The sequence below is a fragment of the Pagrus pagrus genome, assembly GCF_965226575.1.
Source record: "Pagrus pagrus genome assembly, chromosome: 16".
Lineage (NCBI taxonomy): Eukaryota > Metazoa > Chordata > Actinopteri > Spariformes > Sparidae > Pagrus > Pagrus pagrus.
In genome coordinates this window covers 14,936,913-14,948,847 of record NC_140200.1, presented here as the reverse complement: position 1 = coordinate 14,948,847, position 11,935 = coordinate 14,936,913, and the positions used below count along the sequence as shown (strand labels likewise).

General features: G+C 40.2%; 2 protein-coding genes across 2 annotated transcripts; one reads left to right on the top strand and one right to left on the bottom strand.

The window, feature by feature from the left end:
* Positions 1-450: 450 nt before the first annotated feature.
* atp6v1d (ATPase H+ transporting V1 subunit D) lies at positions 451-5,649 on the bottom strand. Its single transcript, XM_084377384.1, has 9 exons — positions 5,445-5,649; positions 3,339-3,456; positions 3,150-3,229; positions 3,002-3,069; positions 2,868-2,912; positions 2,687-2,790; positions 1,838-1,904; positions 1,671-1,749; positions 451-1,126 (listed from the first exon to the last, which is right to left on the bottom strand). The coding sequence occupies exons 1-9, from the start codon at positions 5,483-5,485 to the stop codon at positions 982-984; spliced, it is 747 nt and encodes a 248-aa protein (XP_084233510.1). The 5' UTR covers positions 5,486-5,649; the 3' UTR covers positions 451-981.
* Positions 5,650-5,737: 88 nt separating this feature from the next.
* Positions 5,738-11,509, top strand: eif2s1b (eukaryotic translation initiation factor 2, subunit 1 alpha b). The gene is made up of 8 exons (XM_084377383.1): positions 5,738-5,893; positions 7,521-7,763; positions 8,391-8,470; positions 8,627-8,778; positions 8,885-8,991; positions 9,083-9,180; positions 9,321-9,464; positions 10,827-11,509. The coding sequence occupies exons 2-8, from the start codon at positions 7,523-7,525 to the stop codon at positions 10,950-10,952; spliced, it is 948 nt and encodes a 315-aa protein (XP_084233509.1). The 5' UTR covers positions 5,738-5,893; positions 7,521-7,522; the 3' UTR covers positions 10,953-11,509.
* The last annotated feature ends 426 nt before the right edge of the window (positions 11,510-11,935 follow it).

Genomic DNA, 11,935 nt, shown 5'->3' with positions numbered 1-11,935 from the left:
ACGTATTGCACCTTTAAATTATGGTTTAACTTTAGATTTTGTTGCACCAAAGTTTAAAACTATCTTAACATTAAGAAAGATTAAATTTAATCCTCTCTTAAAACTTCAGTTTAGATACTTACTATCAACTAAGATCAGATTGTTGATCTTAGTCAGTTTCAAATCTCTGATTAAGATCTGGTGCAACCCAGTCTTACTGAACTCTTGGAAAGTCCTGCAATAGCTGAAGATAATGTGTTAAATGTTGCATTCTGGTGCAAGATGGCTGCCATTCATCACCTATCTGTTACCGAAACACTTGGACAAAACGTTTCCCAGCACATGTTGAATAATTTCATCCCAGCCCCCTTTTTTTCTTATTCAATCTTCCATGTTAGAGCAAAAGCCTGTGTGATTATAAACCGTTCCAACATTTAAAGCTAGAATCATTGCAAGAAATACAATCAGTGGTTGGATATAGATAACATCTTTATTTGGATGGGTGCTGGGCTTTGTTGACTTGCGCACCAAGTGTTACAGCAGGGTTTCATCAGGAGTTTCTGGTACAATGGTAAACATCCTCTAATGAGGTAACAACAACCCCGTGATATGAGGTCAGCAGCGGGACGGGCCTCCACAACACAGACTCACACACTCTCTGACATCTACAACCACCTTAAGCTTTACAGCATGCAAGGGCTCGAAATGTTGTGAGGAAATATCTACAAGTCACAGGGAATGCTTCTTGAATTTCACACACAATCCATGTGCAAACGTATTTATGTTCTTATTACTTAGATTATCATAGTGAACCGACTCCCTCGTGGGGCTCTGTACAGTGACAGATCTGCAAACACGCAGCACCTTCCAGCACTGAAACAACAGAACAAATCACAGACGAGTACACAAAAAAACAACTTTCATCACTTGCATGAGAAGACAGAGAAGTGGCCTGAGAGGCACAGAATAAATAGGGTGATGATGGGTGAAGTCGGCGCTTGTTCACTCGAACAGCAGGTCTTCATCCGTCTCCTCCGTCAGCATGTTGGCCGGCTCTGCGATAGGACCCAGCTTAGCCAAGCGGGCGGCGATCTCCTTTTCTGTCCTTTCCCTGAGCTGCTTCTTCTTCTCTTGGATCTTCTTCAGCCTGGAAGACGAGCGCATATTTTCATTGTTTTAACAAAACAAAAACGTCGAGGTAATGACAGTGTAAATGTATCGAAGTGGTCAGCAGGAAATAATCAGCCATGAGACAGCTGCAGCTTAACACTTAATTGGGAAAAGAGTTGTTTGAGAGGGTGTCTACAAGTCCTTAAAATAGACCATAAGTCAAAAAATTTGAATTTGCAAAGTCACAAATTGCCAAAAACATTTTATCTAATTAATTTATCCATCTCTTAGCTTCTTTTTGTCGAAATGAGTCGAGCTCTTCTGCTACCGCTGAACCTAACAGTGTCTTTTTACTTGATTACTTGGACGTATCTGTTACCGGCAACGTGCAGATAAACTTAGCTCAATCTAATAGCCATATTCCTACATGAATGCACCTGCAATGCTTCAATAAAAAATAAGTTGATTTGTCCCAAAAATAGGTCTTGAATTTGGTTTCAAACAATCTTGAACAGGTCTGAAAAAGCATCAAATATAATATATAATGCAGAGACCCTGCTTAAATTTCTAAACGTATTCACCTGTAGAACTCCTCTCGTTCTCTCTCGTCCAGCTCTGTGACGATGTAGGTGAGGGTGCGGTCAATCCGGGGAATAATCACTGTAAAGTGGGACAAAGAGGAAGATGAGCTACAGTAACAGTCTCTGAGGAAAAAAGGGAACAATTGTGTTAAAAGCTGTGAGTTTACCATGCTCGATGGCGTTCACACGGCGGTTGGTGATCTTGATGGCTTCATCCAGAGTGACAAAAGATGTCTGAAGACAGAAAGCGGGCAGAAAGTGTCAGAATTTCTCCATTACACATTTATTTTACTGTTATTTTACAAGCATTTAATTTAAAAACATCCAAGTTCTAGTGATAAGACAAAAATTCAAACATACAAAATCTTCTATTTGCTTTTTTAAGAAGTAGTCATGATGCAAAATGGCCGTTTTCAGGATGTAACATTATTATTTTCCATATTATTGGGTCATGATTATGGATGCGTCGACATTTTAATGCTGATCATGTGTTTTGTATGTAAATTCTCTATCTGCAAAGTAGCAGGTAACCATAGCTGTAAAATAAAAGTAGTGAATAAAAAGTACAATACTTCCTTCTAATTTGTTTTGCAGTAGAAGTATAAAGTACAGGGTTCCTTCAGCTTTTTAAGGGTAATATTCAAGCACTTTCAAGGTACCCAAACCAAAACTTTCCAGGCTCTTGAAGCCTTTATTGTCAAATCTAAATGATTACAAGTTGCGAAAGAGAATTATTTTATTTCCTGAGCATTCAGTGTATATAGTCACTTTTTAAAACCAGCTGTCGACTGCGTGTCCATGTAATGTGTTTGAAAAATTTGTCATTTTCAAGTAGTTTATTAAAATTTAAGCATTTCGCTCACCTTGAAAACATATTAGTTAAGAATCTGAGCATTTTCCAAACTTTCAAGACTTTGTACAAACCCTGAAAGTAACACATTGGCAACACTAACAATATAAATTGTGCTTGATAAGCTGAATGAACCTCAGTATATTTTCCTCACAGCGCCCCCTACCTGTAAGGAGGCCAACTCCACCAGCAGCTCCACAGCTCTGGCGTAGTTCCTCTTCAACCTGGAGAGCTGCTCTCCTCCTCTGGCCAGACCAGTCAGCTCATAACCTGAGAAACACAGTGAGGGTGAGGAGGACTCACTACGATCATCCGCAGAAACAAAATGTCATCTAAACTTGACTCACTGTCACCGCCTTCTTGGTAGTGCTCAAAAACTGGAAGGGTAACACCTGGAAAAGAGAAAAACATCTACATAAGAACTCGTCTCATCAACAGTGATCGTTAGAAATAAATAATGGGTGATATCTTTGGTGCTAACCTGCCACGTTGTCTTTCTTGGCTCGGACCTTCACTTGGGCTTTGTTGACATTCTGGATTATAGTTGTGCTATGGACAAAATTACAGATGGGAGTTACAGATGCAGCCGTACTAAACATCACATCACATGATCTTTCTCTGGTTCTCACCTGAAGTCTCCAGCTGCAAATTTGGCTTCAGCCAAAGAGAAGGCCGCCTCTCTCATCACCTCTCCCATCTTAGTCTTAGTCTATGGAAGAGAGACAACAGAGCAAAGTCGACCATTAGAAAAGCATTCAGAGATACTAAAGAAATAAATGCATGGGAGTGAGCGGTCAGATTGATTTTTTTTAACTGACTTCGATAATTTTGCGGAGGATCTGACGGAAGCGCATGGAGAGAGCGTCGGATTTCTTCTTCAGCAGGTTGCGGCCGGTCTGAGCTCCTTTCAGCCGAGCCTTCATGATGGTCTGAGCCCTGCAAGCCCAAACAGAACAAACTCACTCTGGATGCTTCAGTATACAGGAATTTACCATTTACAAAGGTCGAGGTTACTTTGTGTTGGAAAGTGATGGGGACATAACAGCTGAGATAATGTCACTGACATCCTGCAGTAGGTACAGAACATATATAAGCAGGGTGGGCACTCTTTTGAAATTATACAAATCAAGGACTTTTCAAGGGCAAATCATTTCAGGATAAAGGGCCAGTGATTCATCAAGATGTTCACATACACCAGTTTTTTTCTCAGCACAGTGCTCAAGAGCAAAAACAGTGGAGACTTAAGGGCTCAGATGAAAAATACATATTTTAAATGGTCTTCAACATAGGCAATTTGAAAAAATGTTATGAGGGGATCTTGTGAGGTTTCAGCTCATGTTTAAATAATTATGCTTTTAAAAAGCGGCAGGGACAAAATTGGTCATTTCTGAAAGTAATGGGGACATGTCCCCGGCATCCCCAGTGTAAATGACACCTAAGAGGTCAGACACATTTTTTATTAAAGCTGGAGCAAATGTTCTTCCTGTCTAGCTCTTTATAAAAAAAAAAAAAAGCAGGACAGGACACAGATATCCTTGTAGTGTTCATGTTAAGATTTGGTCTCTCTTTTGCTTTCACTCAGCTATGTGGCTTCGTAAATGGACATATTGACCATTTATCGATTACTTTTATTATTATTTTTGTGACTGTGTCCTTTTTCTTACTAGTTTTCAAGCAGCCTTAGTTGCTTCACTTGCTCCTGCGACAGACTCAGTTTGGTGGAAAATGTATGTGCAGTCAGATCACAGCAAGTTATTGTGACATTACATTCTCGCTTTTGTGACAGTTGTGACATTAAATATACTCGCTGTGACATTAGGGATAGACTGAACATCGACCAATATTCAGCTTTTTTCCCCCCGGTTATTGTTTTTTGTGTCTGATTGCTGATAAAATAAAATAACTTCAGAAATGCATTACTTTGGCTCTGACACTGATGAAGCATTTGTCTTTAGTCACCACTCTATCTCCCGTCCACAACACTATCTGATCACATCACAAGTAACAGCCTATCAGCACTGAGTAATGTGACTCTGCAAAGTAACTACTAACTAAAGTTATCAAATACATGTCGATGATCAGAAGTATAAAGTAGCAGAGAATGAAAATACTGAAGTAATGTACCTCAAAAATGTACTTACTCCACCACTTTAACGCTAAGATTTTTAATTTTTCGGCAAATGAAGATCAGCTCCGATTTTTAGTTACTAATAATCGTTATCAGCTCTGAAAAAAACATATCGGTCGTGCCCTGCAAAAGATCATTACCACACATTTGTAATCATATTTATGTGTAAATTTCCCTCCAAAACACAAATATGTGTGTATATTTTATGAAATCATCATTTTTAATTTAATCAGACTAGTAAAACTCCACAATCTTCCACCCTGGTGACTGTAGAAGTAGTCGATCTACATCAAAGTCCAAGCTCACTGATATTTATAACCAAGGACTGTACACATATCATCCAAGTACAGATGAAAAACATCTCCCCTCTCTAGGAAAGGGCTTGGAATAAGTTGACATGACTGAATCAATACAGTTCAATGATTAGACCTTAAAGACTACACAGGGAACTCGGTAAATATTCAAGTTACACATTGTTAAAATCAAGACTTTTGCTGTCTGGAGGTCAGTATGCTTCAGACTGACAGCTCACACTGGGATCATGTTGGAAACATCACATGACAGAAGGAGCCTTCCTCTTTTACACAGCAGCCTGGCACACTAATGGAGTATATTTAGGTTTGAATCACACTGCAGAACAAGTCTGTGATCCCTTCCTGTGATATTAACAGCAGATAAGAGCAGGAAATCATCGATCAGAGAGGCTGCAAAGCAGTAAGTCATACAAGACAGCGTTATAATGTCTGGTTAAGGAGCTACAGAGGGTTAGCAACTAGCTAGCAAACAAGCTGCTTACATTCTGGACGGGAATACGTCGATCCTTTCTTTTCCAGACATCTTCTCGTCCTTTGGTCGACAATTGCCGTCTTCTGTTTACTTCCGTTACTTTAGATTAACGCTAGCACGTTAGCTGGTGTTCTACGTGACTACTTTATGCAAAATCGCTGTTTTCCGAGCAGGATTAGAGGCAGCGATCGAGCTGATGGTCGTGATCTTGTCCGACTCTCCGTACGGTGATGATCAGCTGGCCTCTGGTCATGTGACCAGACCGAGCGCGTTGTGCGCATGCGCGCGTCGGAAAGCTCTGACGATCTTTTCCGGGTCGAGAAATTAGCACACCCATGAATGTGAGCTAGCGGGCCCGAAGTCTTCATTTAAAAAATCACCCAAAGGCACATTATCGGACATTTGGATACTTCCAGTGCAGAACATTTCAGTGTATCGTCCTGTAACCACATGACACAGGTGAGTTTGTGCTGATAAAAGGGATGTTTGCCAGGGAGCGGTGAACAGACGCGGCTGCTAGCTAGCTGGCTAGCTAACTGCTAGCCACGACACTGGTGCATGTGCCGCATGTGAGTAGGGAACCGGGTTAATAGCTAGGAAGCTAACGGATATTAAAGTGACTGTTTTTTGTTTTAAAATACATTCTCCTCAAGTGGTATTTAATTTAATCACAACAGTAGTTGTAGTCGCTATTAATGCGCTTGAATGTTTTTAAGAGAGGTGACTTTAGTGTTTGTTAATGTCAGTTTTCGCTCCTCACTGAAACAGTGAGGGGCTTCTCATTTGTCTGCATTGCATCATCCCATTCACAGCGATAAATGTGAAATAAAAGCACCAGCGTCATCACTGCCTGGTGTCTTAACACAGCTTCAGGTCCCTGCAGGTATTTGGGTGATATTTCCCAGGATTAGTTCAGTTATTGACCTGCTGGAGTGGAAAACAGGATTAACAATGTGTCATTCAAATGCATCTGGACTGGTCACTGAATATTGGAGGGGTGTTTCTCATGTAAGGCCCACTCCTTTATATCACTGAGGGTAGATTAAATGTTTGTAACGTTTCCGAGTATAGCACCACATGCTAATCATTTTTTATCCTTTAACCACCTGCTTTTTGATAAGATTACTAATACATTCACATTTTTATGTGTTGAAAAGAAGTAAATAACCTGATGAGCAAAGACAGTTTAATACTCCATAGCTCCATCAAGATGTAGTGTGAACATCTAAAGATATATATAACGGTCTCCAATATTTGCAGCTTGTTATAATGACTCCTTCAAAATAAAGCAATAACTACTTCATCACAGTTGTGACCAGATAGTGAGTGATATAAGTTTTTTAAAAGTGTTTTTAATGTCTGAATTTATTTTATTTAAAGAAGGGACAATGTACATTATTTGTCATGAGCACCAGAGTCTGTCATGTAAATGTGCCGGATTTAGCCATACAGGCTAATTTTCAGCTGCAGTCCCTGGCAGGTCGATGGCATTTTTAAAAAAAAGACACAACACATAAGCACAGACAATTAAAATAACACAACCACTACTCTAGACCATCACAGCTGTCCCCTGGCAGGTTAATGCCATATGAAAACATAAAACATGCACATATGAGAACGATTTATCACGTAACATATTATCAGCTGAAGTTTTTCCACAAGAAAAAAGCAAATAAAATAAGGAACAGAAGAAGTATTTAAGGTAAAGGTTTATTTCATCCCTAAACCCCCCAGAATAACCTCTTTGTTAGATCTCGTGGGAACCCTCGGTGCACCCTGAGCCCCCGGTTAGGAACCACTGCTCCAGATGTTATCTTCATCATCAAATTCACAACTTAAAACTGATCAGTACAGTATTGAACATGTAGAAAAATATGATGCAACACCGAAGCAGCAGAGGCTGAGAGGCAGAGTCGAGCCATAAATTGTGCAACTTTTATTATATAATATTTCTCAAACTTCAAGAAGCTCCCCCATAAAAACTGAATCCATTACACTGACGTTAAAATAATGCTTTTACAGGCTGATCACCAGGTCTATGAGGATTTGTAAACAACATTTTCTCTCTTTGTTTCTGTTCCGTCAGCGATGCCGGGGCTCAGCTGTCGATTTTACCAGCACCGGTTCCCAGAGGTGGAGGATGTTGTGATGGTGAACGTGAGGTCCATCGCCGAGATGGGCGCCTACGTCAGCCTTTTGGAGTACAACAACATCGAGGGCATGATCCTCCTGAGCGAGCTGTCACGTCGACGTATCCGCTCCATCAACAAGCTCATCCGCATAGGCCGCAACGAGTGCGTGGTCGTCATCCGAGTAGACAAAGAGAAGGGTGAGTGCAGGCAGGAGGCTACTGACCCCTAGAGCTGAAGTTCATTGTGTTTCAAAGGTGCACAGGGCAGGTGGGATGGACATAATGTACCAAACCACAGCAAAAGTTTATGACTGATCTTTAATCACAAGATAAACTGGACAGAGAGATGCAGTCTTTTGTCTGTCTTCTGCACAAATCTTCTATACCTTGTACTGTTAAACCACTCCTAAGAGGCAGTATTGTTATCACTTTCCTTTTCAAAGTCATAACAGTACTGCACATTTTCAATTCTGCTTGGCTGAGGTGCAAAATGCAACAAAAACAAGCTTTGCAGATAAATCATGACCTGCTTGAAACATGTGACTTAAACAACCACCGAAGCTTCTGCTCCACTGCAAAGATGAAAAATATTGGCAGGGGTCTGTGTGGAGCTATTAGGGGACCGTAAGCACTTTTCAGTCATGTTTTATATGTTGTTTTTCTCCACTTGAGGTTTGACTGGAGCTCATTTAACTACGTCATCTTGGATTAACACTTCGTCAGCCATCTCGCTCTGGACTAATATCTGTTCCGATTCTGTCCTGTGAGAATATCCTGAATATTTGACGTCATGAAGAAAATGTCTGTTCTCTGCTTTGTCTTCAGGATACATTGATTTATCAAAAAGAAGAGTTTCACCAGAGGAGGCCATCAAGTGTGAAGACAAATTCACCAAATCTAAAACTGTGAGTCAAAACGTTCCCAAAAAGCTTGTTCTGTTTTTAATTTCCTTTTTTTTTCTCTTCCCAAAAGGGATTCTGACAAACACCCTTGGGTTGTTGTTTTTGTTGATCTCTAATGAACTTTTTGACAATAAATAACGCTGGTTGTTGTGTCTGCAGGTGTACAGCATCCTGCGACACGTGGCAGAGGTGCTGGAGTACAGTAAGGACGAGCAGCTAGAGAGCTTGTACCAGCGCACCGCCTGGGTCTTCGATGAGAAATACAAGCGCCCCGGATACGGAGCTTACGATGTCTTCAAACAGGCTGTATCGTAAGTGGTTGTATTCATAGAAAATCGCTTTAGACACAAAGAATGTATGCATGCTAATAATGTTTTATGTGGTCAAATCAAATGGCGAATATCTTCCCTCTGTCAGAGATCCCGCCATTCTGGATGGTTTGGACTTAACAGAGGAGGAGAGGAACGTGCTGATCGATAACATCAACAGGCGACTCACTCCACAGGCTGTCAAAATCAGAGCAGGTAACGATGCACCCTAAGCGTAACATCTAACCTTTATTTAATGTGACCTACAGCAACAGTTTGTCTTCATTTGTTTCCTCTCCCCCTGCAGACATTGAAGTGGCGTGCTACGGGTATGAGGGCATTGATGCAGTGAAGGAGGCTCTTAGGGCCGGGCTCGGTTGCTCCACAGAGGCCATGCCCATCAAGGTAATACTGCAGCTTCAGCCAGATGCTCGTACACTGCCGCTAAATGATGAAACTTAAAGAAACTCTGCTTTTTGTACGCTGTTAGTGTAAATGCCTGTGATGCAGTGTCAATAAGACAGACGCGGTCTTGTTCTCGACAGATCAACCTGATCGCTCCCCCTCGCTACGTGATGACAACGACCACTCTGGAGCGCACAGAGGGCCTGTCTGTCCTCAATCAGGCCATGGCTGCTATCAAGGAGAAGATTGAGGAGAAGAGAGGCGTCTTTAACATCCAGATGGAGGTGAGTCACTGCAGTATGTCTGTGTAGACATGTAAGAGAGAGATGCACACTGTTCTCTGTGTGTGTGTCTGTGTCTGTGTTTGTTTTAAAAATAGGTAATATTAAAGTTGTAGTTAGGCTCGGGTGAACAGTGAGCACATTTACTCAAGCGGTGTACATAAATATTAATATAAGGTATTTGCTCTTCACTTGAGTATTTCCATATTCAATTTTATACTTCTACTCCACTACATTTGTCTGACAGCTTTAGTTCCCAGTTATAGCAACACTACAAACATGTGATGATCTTATAGAATATGATGCAGAGCTGCAGATTAACCTTAAACCTGTACTGCAGTAAAAATGCAACATACACATTAATGCAGTAGTAATAATAATCCAGAAACAACATATAGCTTATATCTTTAAGTAAATGTTGCTGATCCAATGTACTATTACTCTCCCAGTTATGCATGTTTGAACAGGGAAAGTGGTGTAAAACTCAAATCTACATATGTTCACACGTAGTCCTCCCCAGGTAGAAATAATTCCTACTAGGAATAAATACAGCAGCATTTTAGTGTATGTATAAAGTTAAAACCTCGGATTTTTTTCAAATGTTTGAACCTTTTAAACCCATCAAATTATGACCTCTGATAGTGACATAAATTCCAACTTTATCACTTAATATTGATGCTTTTCTAAAAATGTGGTAGTTTGTTCAGACAACATTGCTGGGGGATTTCTTTAGTAATGCTTTATATCCAAAATCTGGTTTGATTCCAGCCATTAGACCCTTTACTGCATGTCCCATCCTGTCTATCTTCAGCTGCACTATTCAATTAAGGTCAAAAACAGTCTTAAACAAAGTGTATATAAGTGCATAGTAAAGGATACATTATTATTATTAACGATGAATTCTCCTGTAGCTGCAAAAATCTTAACTGCCACTAAATGCATAATTAAGTGTGTCATAAAGCAACACAATAGCTTAGTAAAGGTTAACAACAACATAACAGGTACATTAAACTCAGTAAATGTGTTTTTATTGCTATTATAAACAATTATAAGAAACTTATAAGGCATTTATTAATGTTCTTAAGCATCTGTAAACTCACAATTGCTTATAAATGTCTTCTAATCTAACAGTAAACAAGTTTATAATGCTAATGTTAACAGCTAGGCAGTGTTATAAGGGCTTTATTACCTATTAACTAACTCGTAATAAGGTCATAGCAGAAAGCCGTCATATTGCTTCTCAATCTAAAAAAAAACCTCTAAAACATAAATAGTTTTATCTGGGTGTGTGCAGAATTTGTCTGTTGTATTGTTAATTATTGTTTGCATTGTTACCAGTAACTAAACACTGAATGTGTCCTGTAGCCGAAGGTGGTGACAGACACAGATGAGACGGAGCTCGCCCGGCAGCTGGAGAGGCTAGAGCGGGAGAACGCAGAGGTGGACGGAGACGACGATGCAGAGGAGATGGAGGCCAAAGCGGAGGACTAGAGCCGGTCCTCAAAGGAAGGCTGGTGGGGAAAAAACATCGGAGAAGACACGTGGACTGACCTGGTCACAGTTAGTCAGTCCAGCAGATGTTAACTTTCACATTGCAAACATTAACTGGCGTTAATAGTTCATTGGCAAACGTCCCAGTTTGTTCATTAGCAAGGTTTGTTTCAGGAGATGCTATCAGCTGTCTTCTTATCCAGACACGGACACAAGGAGAGTAAAATTACAATTACACATCAGCATAGTTTCTATTTTTAAGTACATCGATTTGATTAAACAATAACTAAAGAAAAACAACAGTTTACAAGCAGTGGCCTTCACTTACCTCTTGCTTTAAGAGCAGAGTGTCTTCAGTATCAATGGCGCTTCATCTCTGGCTGGTCACTGGATGTGATTGATTGATTGAAGGGGAAGCGCATCAGCTCGGCTGTCTCGACACCGGTCAGCGGTGACTTTGTGCTGTTTTCTCTTCCAGTTTAAGGGTTTTTACTGGCAAGACCTGCTCTTGTTTAGCTCACATGGCATCAATAAAGTTCTGGAAGTTTTGATCTCAATGCGTGTTTGTCAGCTGCTATGGATAGATCTGACCTTATCCTTTTTTTAAAAAAAAAACACTAAACATGAGGTTGTCCCACTACAAAACTGAAAGAATATAAAAGATTTAATTAAACTCGTTTTTTCATCACAAAACAAGCTATGATTTTGTTTGTTTCAGATTATAACTGCTTCTAGATCGCCAGTAGCTTTAAAGTCATTTTATTTTTAGATTAAGAGCGTAAGCACATTGTCATGTCTTTTCCAGTTTATAACAAAGGATATGTTCACCCAAAAATGTAGATTCTGTCATTATCTAGTCACTCTCTTGCTGATTAGTGGAATGTGGTTTCGTAATCCACAAAACATTTCTGGGGCTTCGCAGCAAAACAGCATCCTTTTAAATAAATTTTGGATCTCAGCGCTCCCAAAGATTAGTGCCGGAC

Coding starts and splice junctions, on each gene's coding strand:
- atp6v1d (XM_084377384.1), bottom strand. CDS start 5,485: ATGTCTGGAAAAGAAAGGATCGACGTATTCCCGTCCAGAAT. Junction 3,457..5,444: donor GACGTATTCCCGTCCAGAAT/GTAAGCAGCTTG, acceptor TTGGGCTTGCAG/GGCTCAGACCATCATGAAGG. Junction 1,750..1,837: donor TGTGAACGCCATCGAGCATG/GTAAACTCACAG, acceptor CCCACTTTACAG/TGATTATTCCCCGGATTGAC.
- eif2s1b (XM_084377383.1), top strand. CDS start 7,523: ATGCCGGGGCTCAGCTGTCGATTTTACCAGCACCGGTTCCCAGAGGTG. Junction 8,992..9,082: donor GGCTGTCAAAATCAGAGCAG/GTAACGATGCAC, acceptor CTCCCCCTGCAG/ACATTGAAGTGGCGTGCTAC. Junction 9,181..9,320: donor CAGAGGCCATGCCCATCAAG/GTAATACTGCAG, acceptor TGTTCTCGACAG/ATCAACCTGATCGCTCCCCC.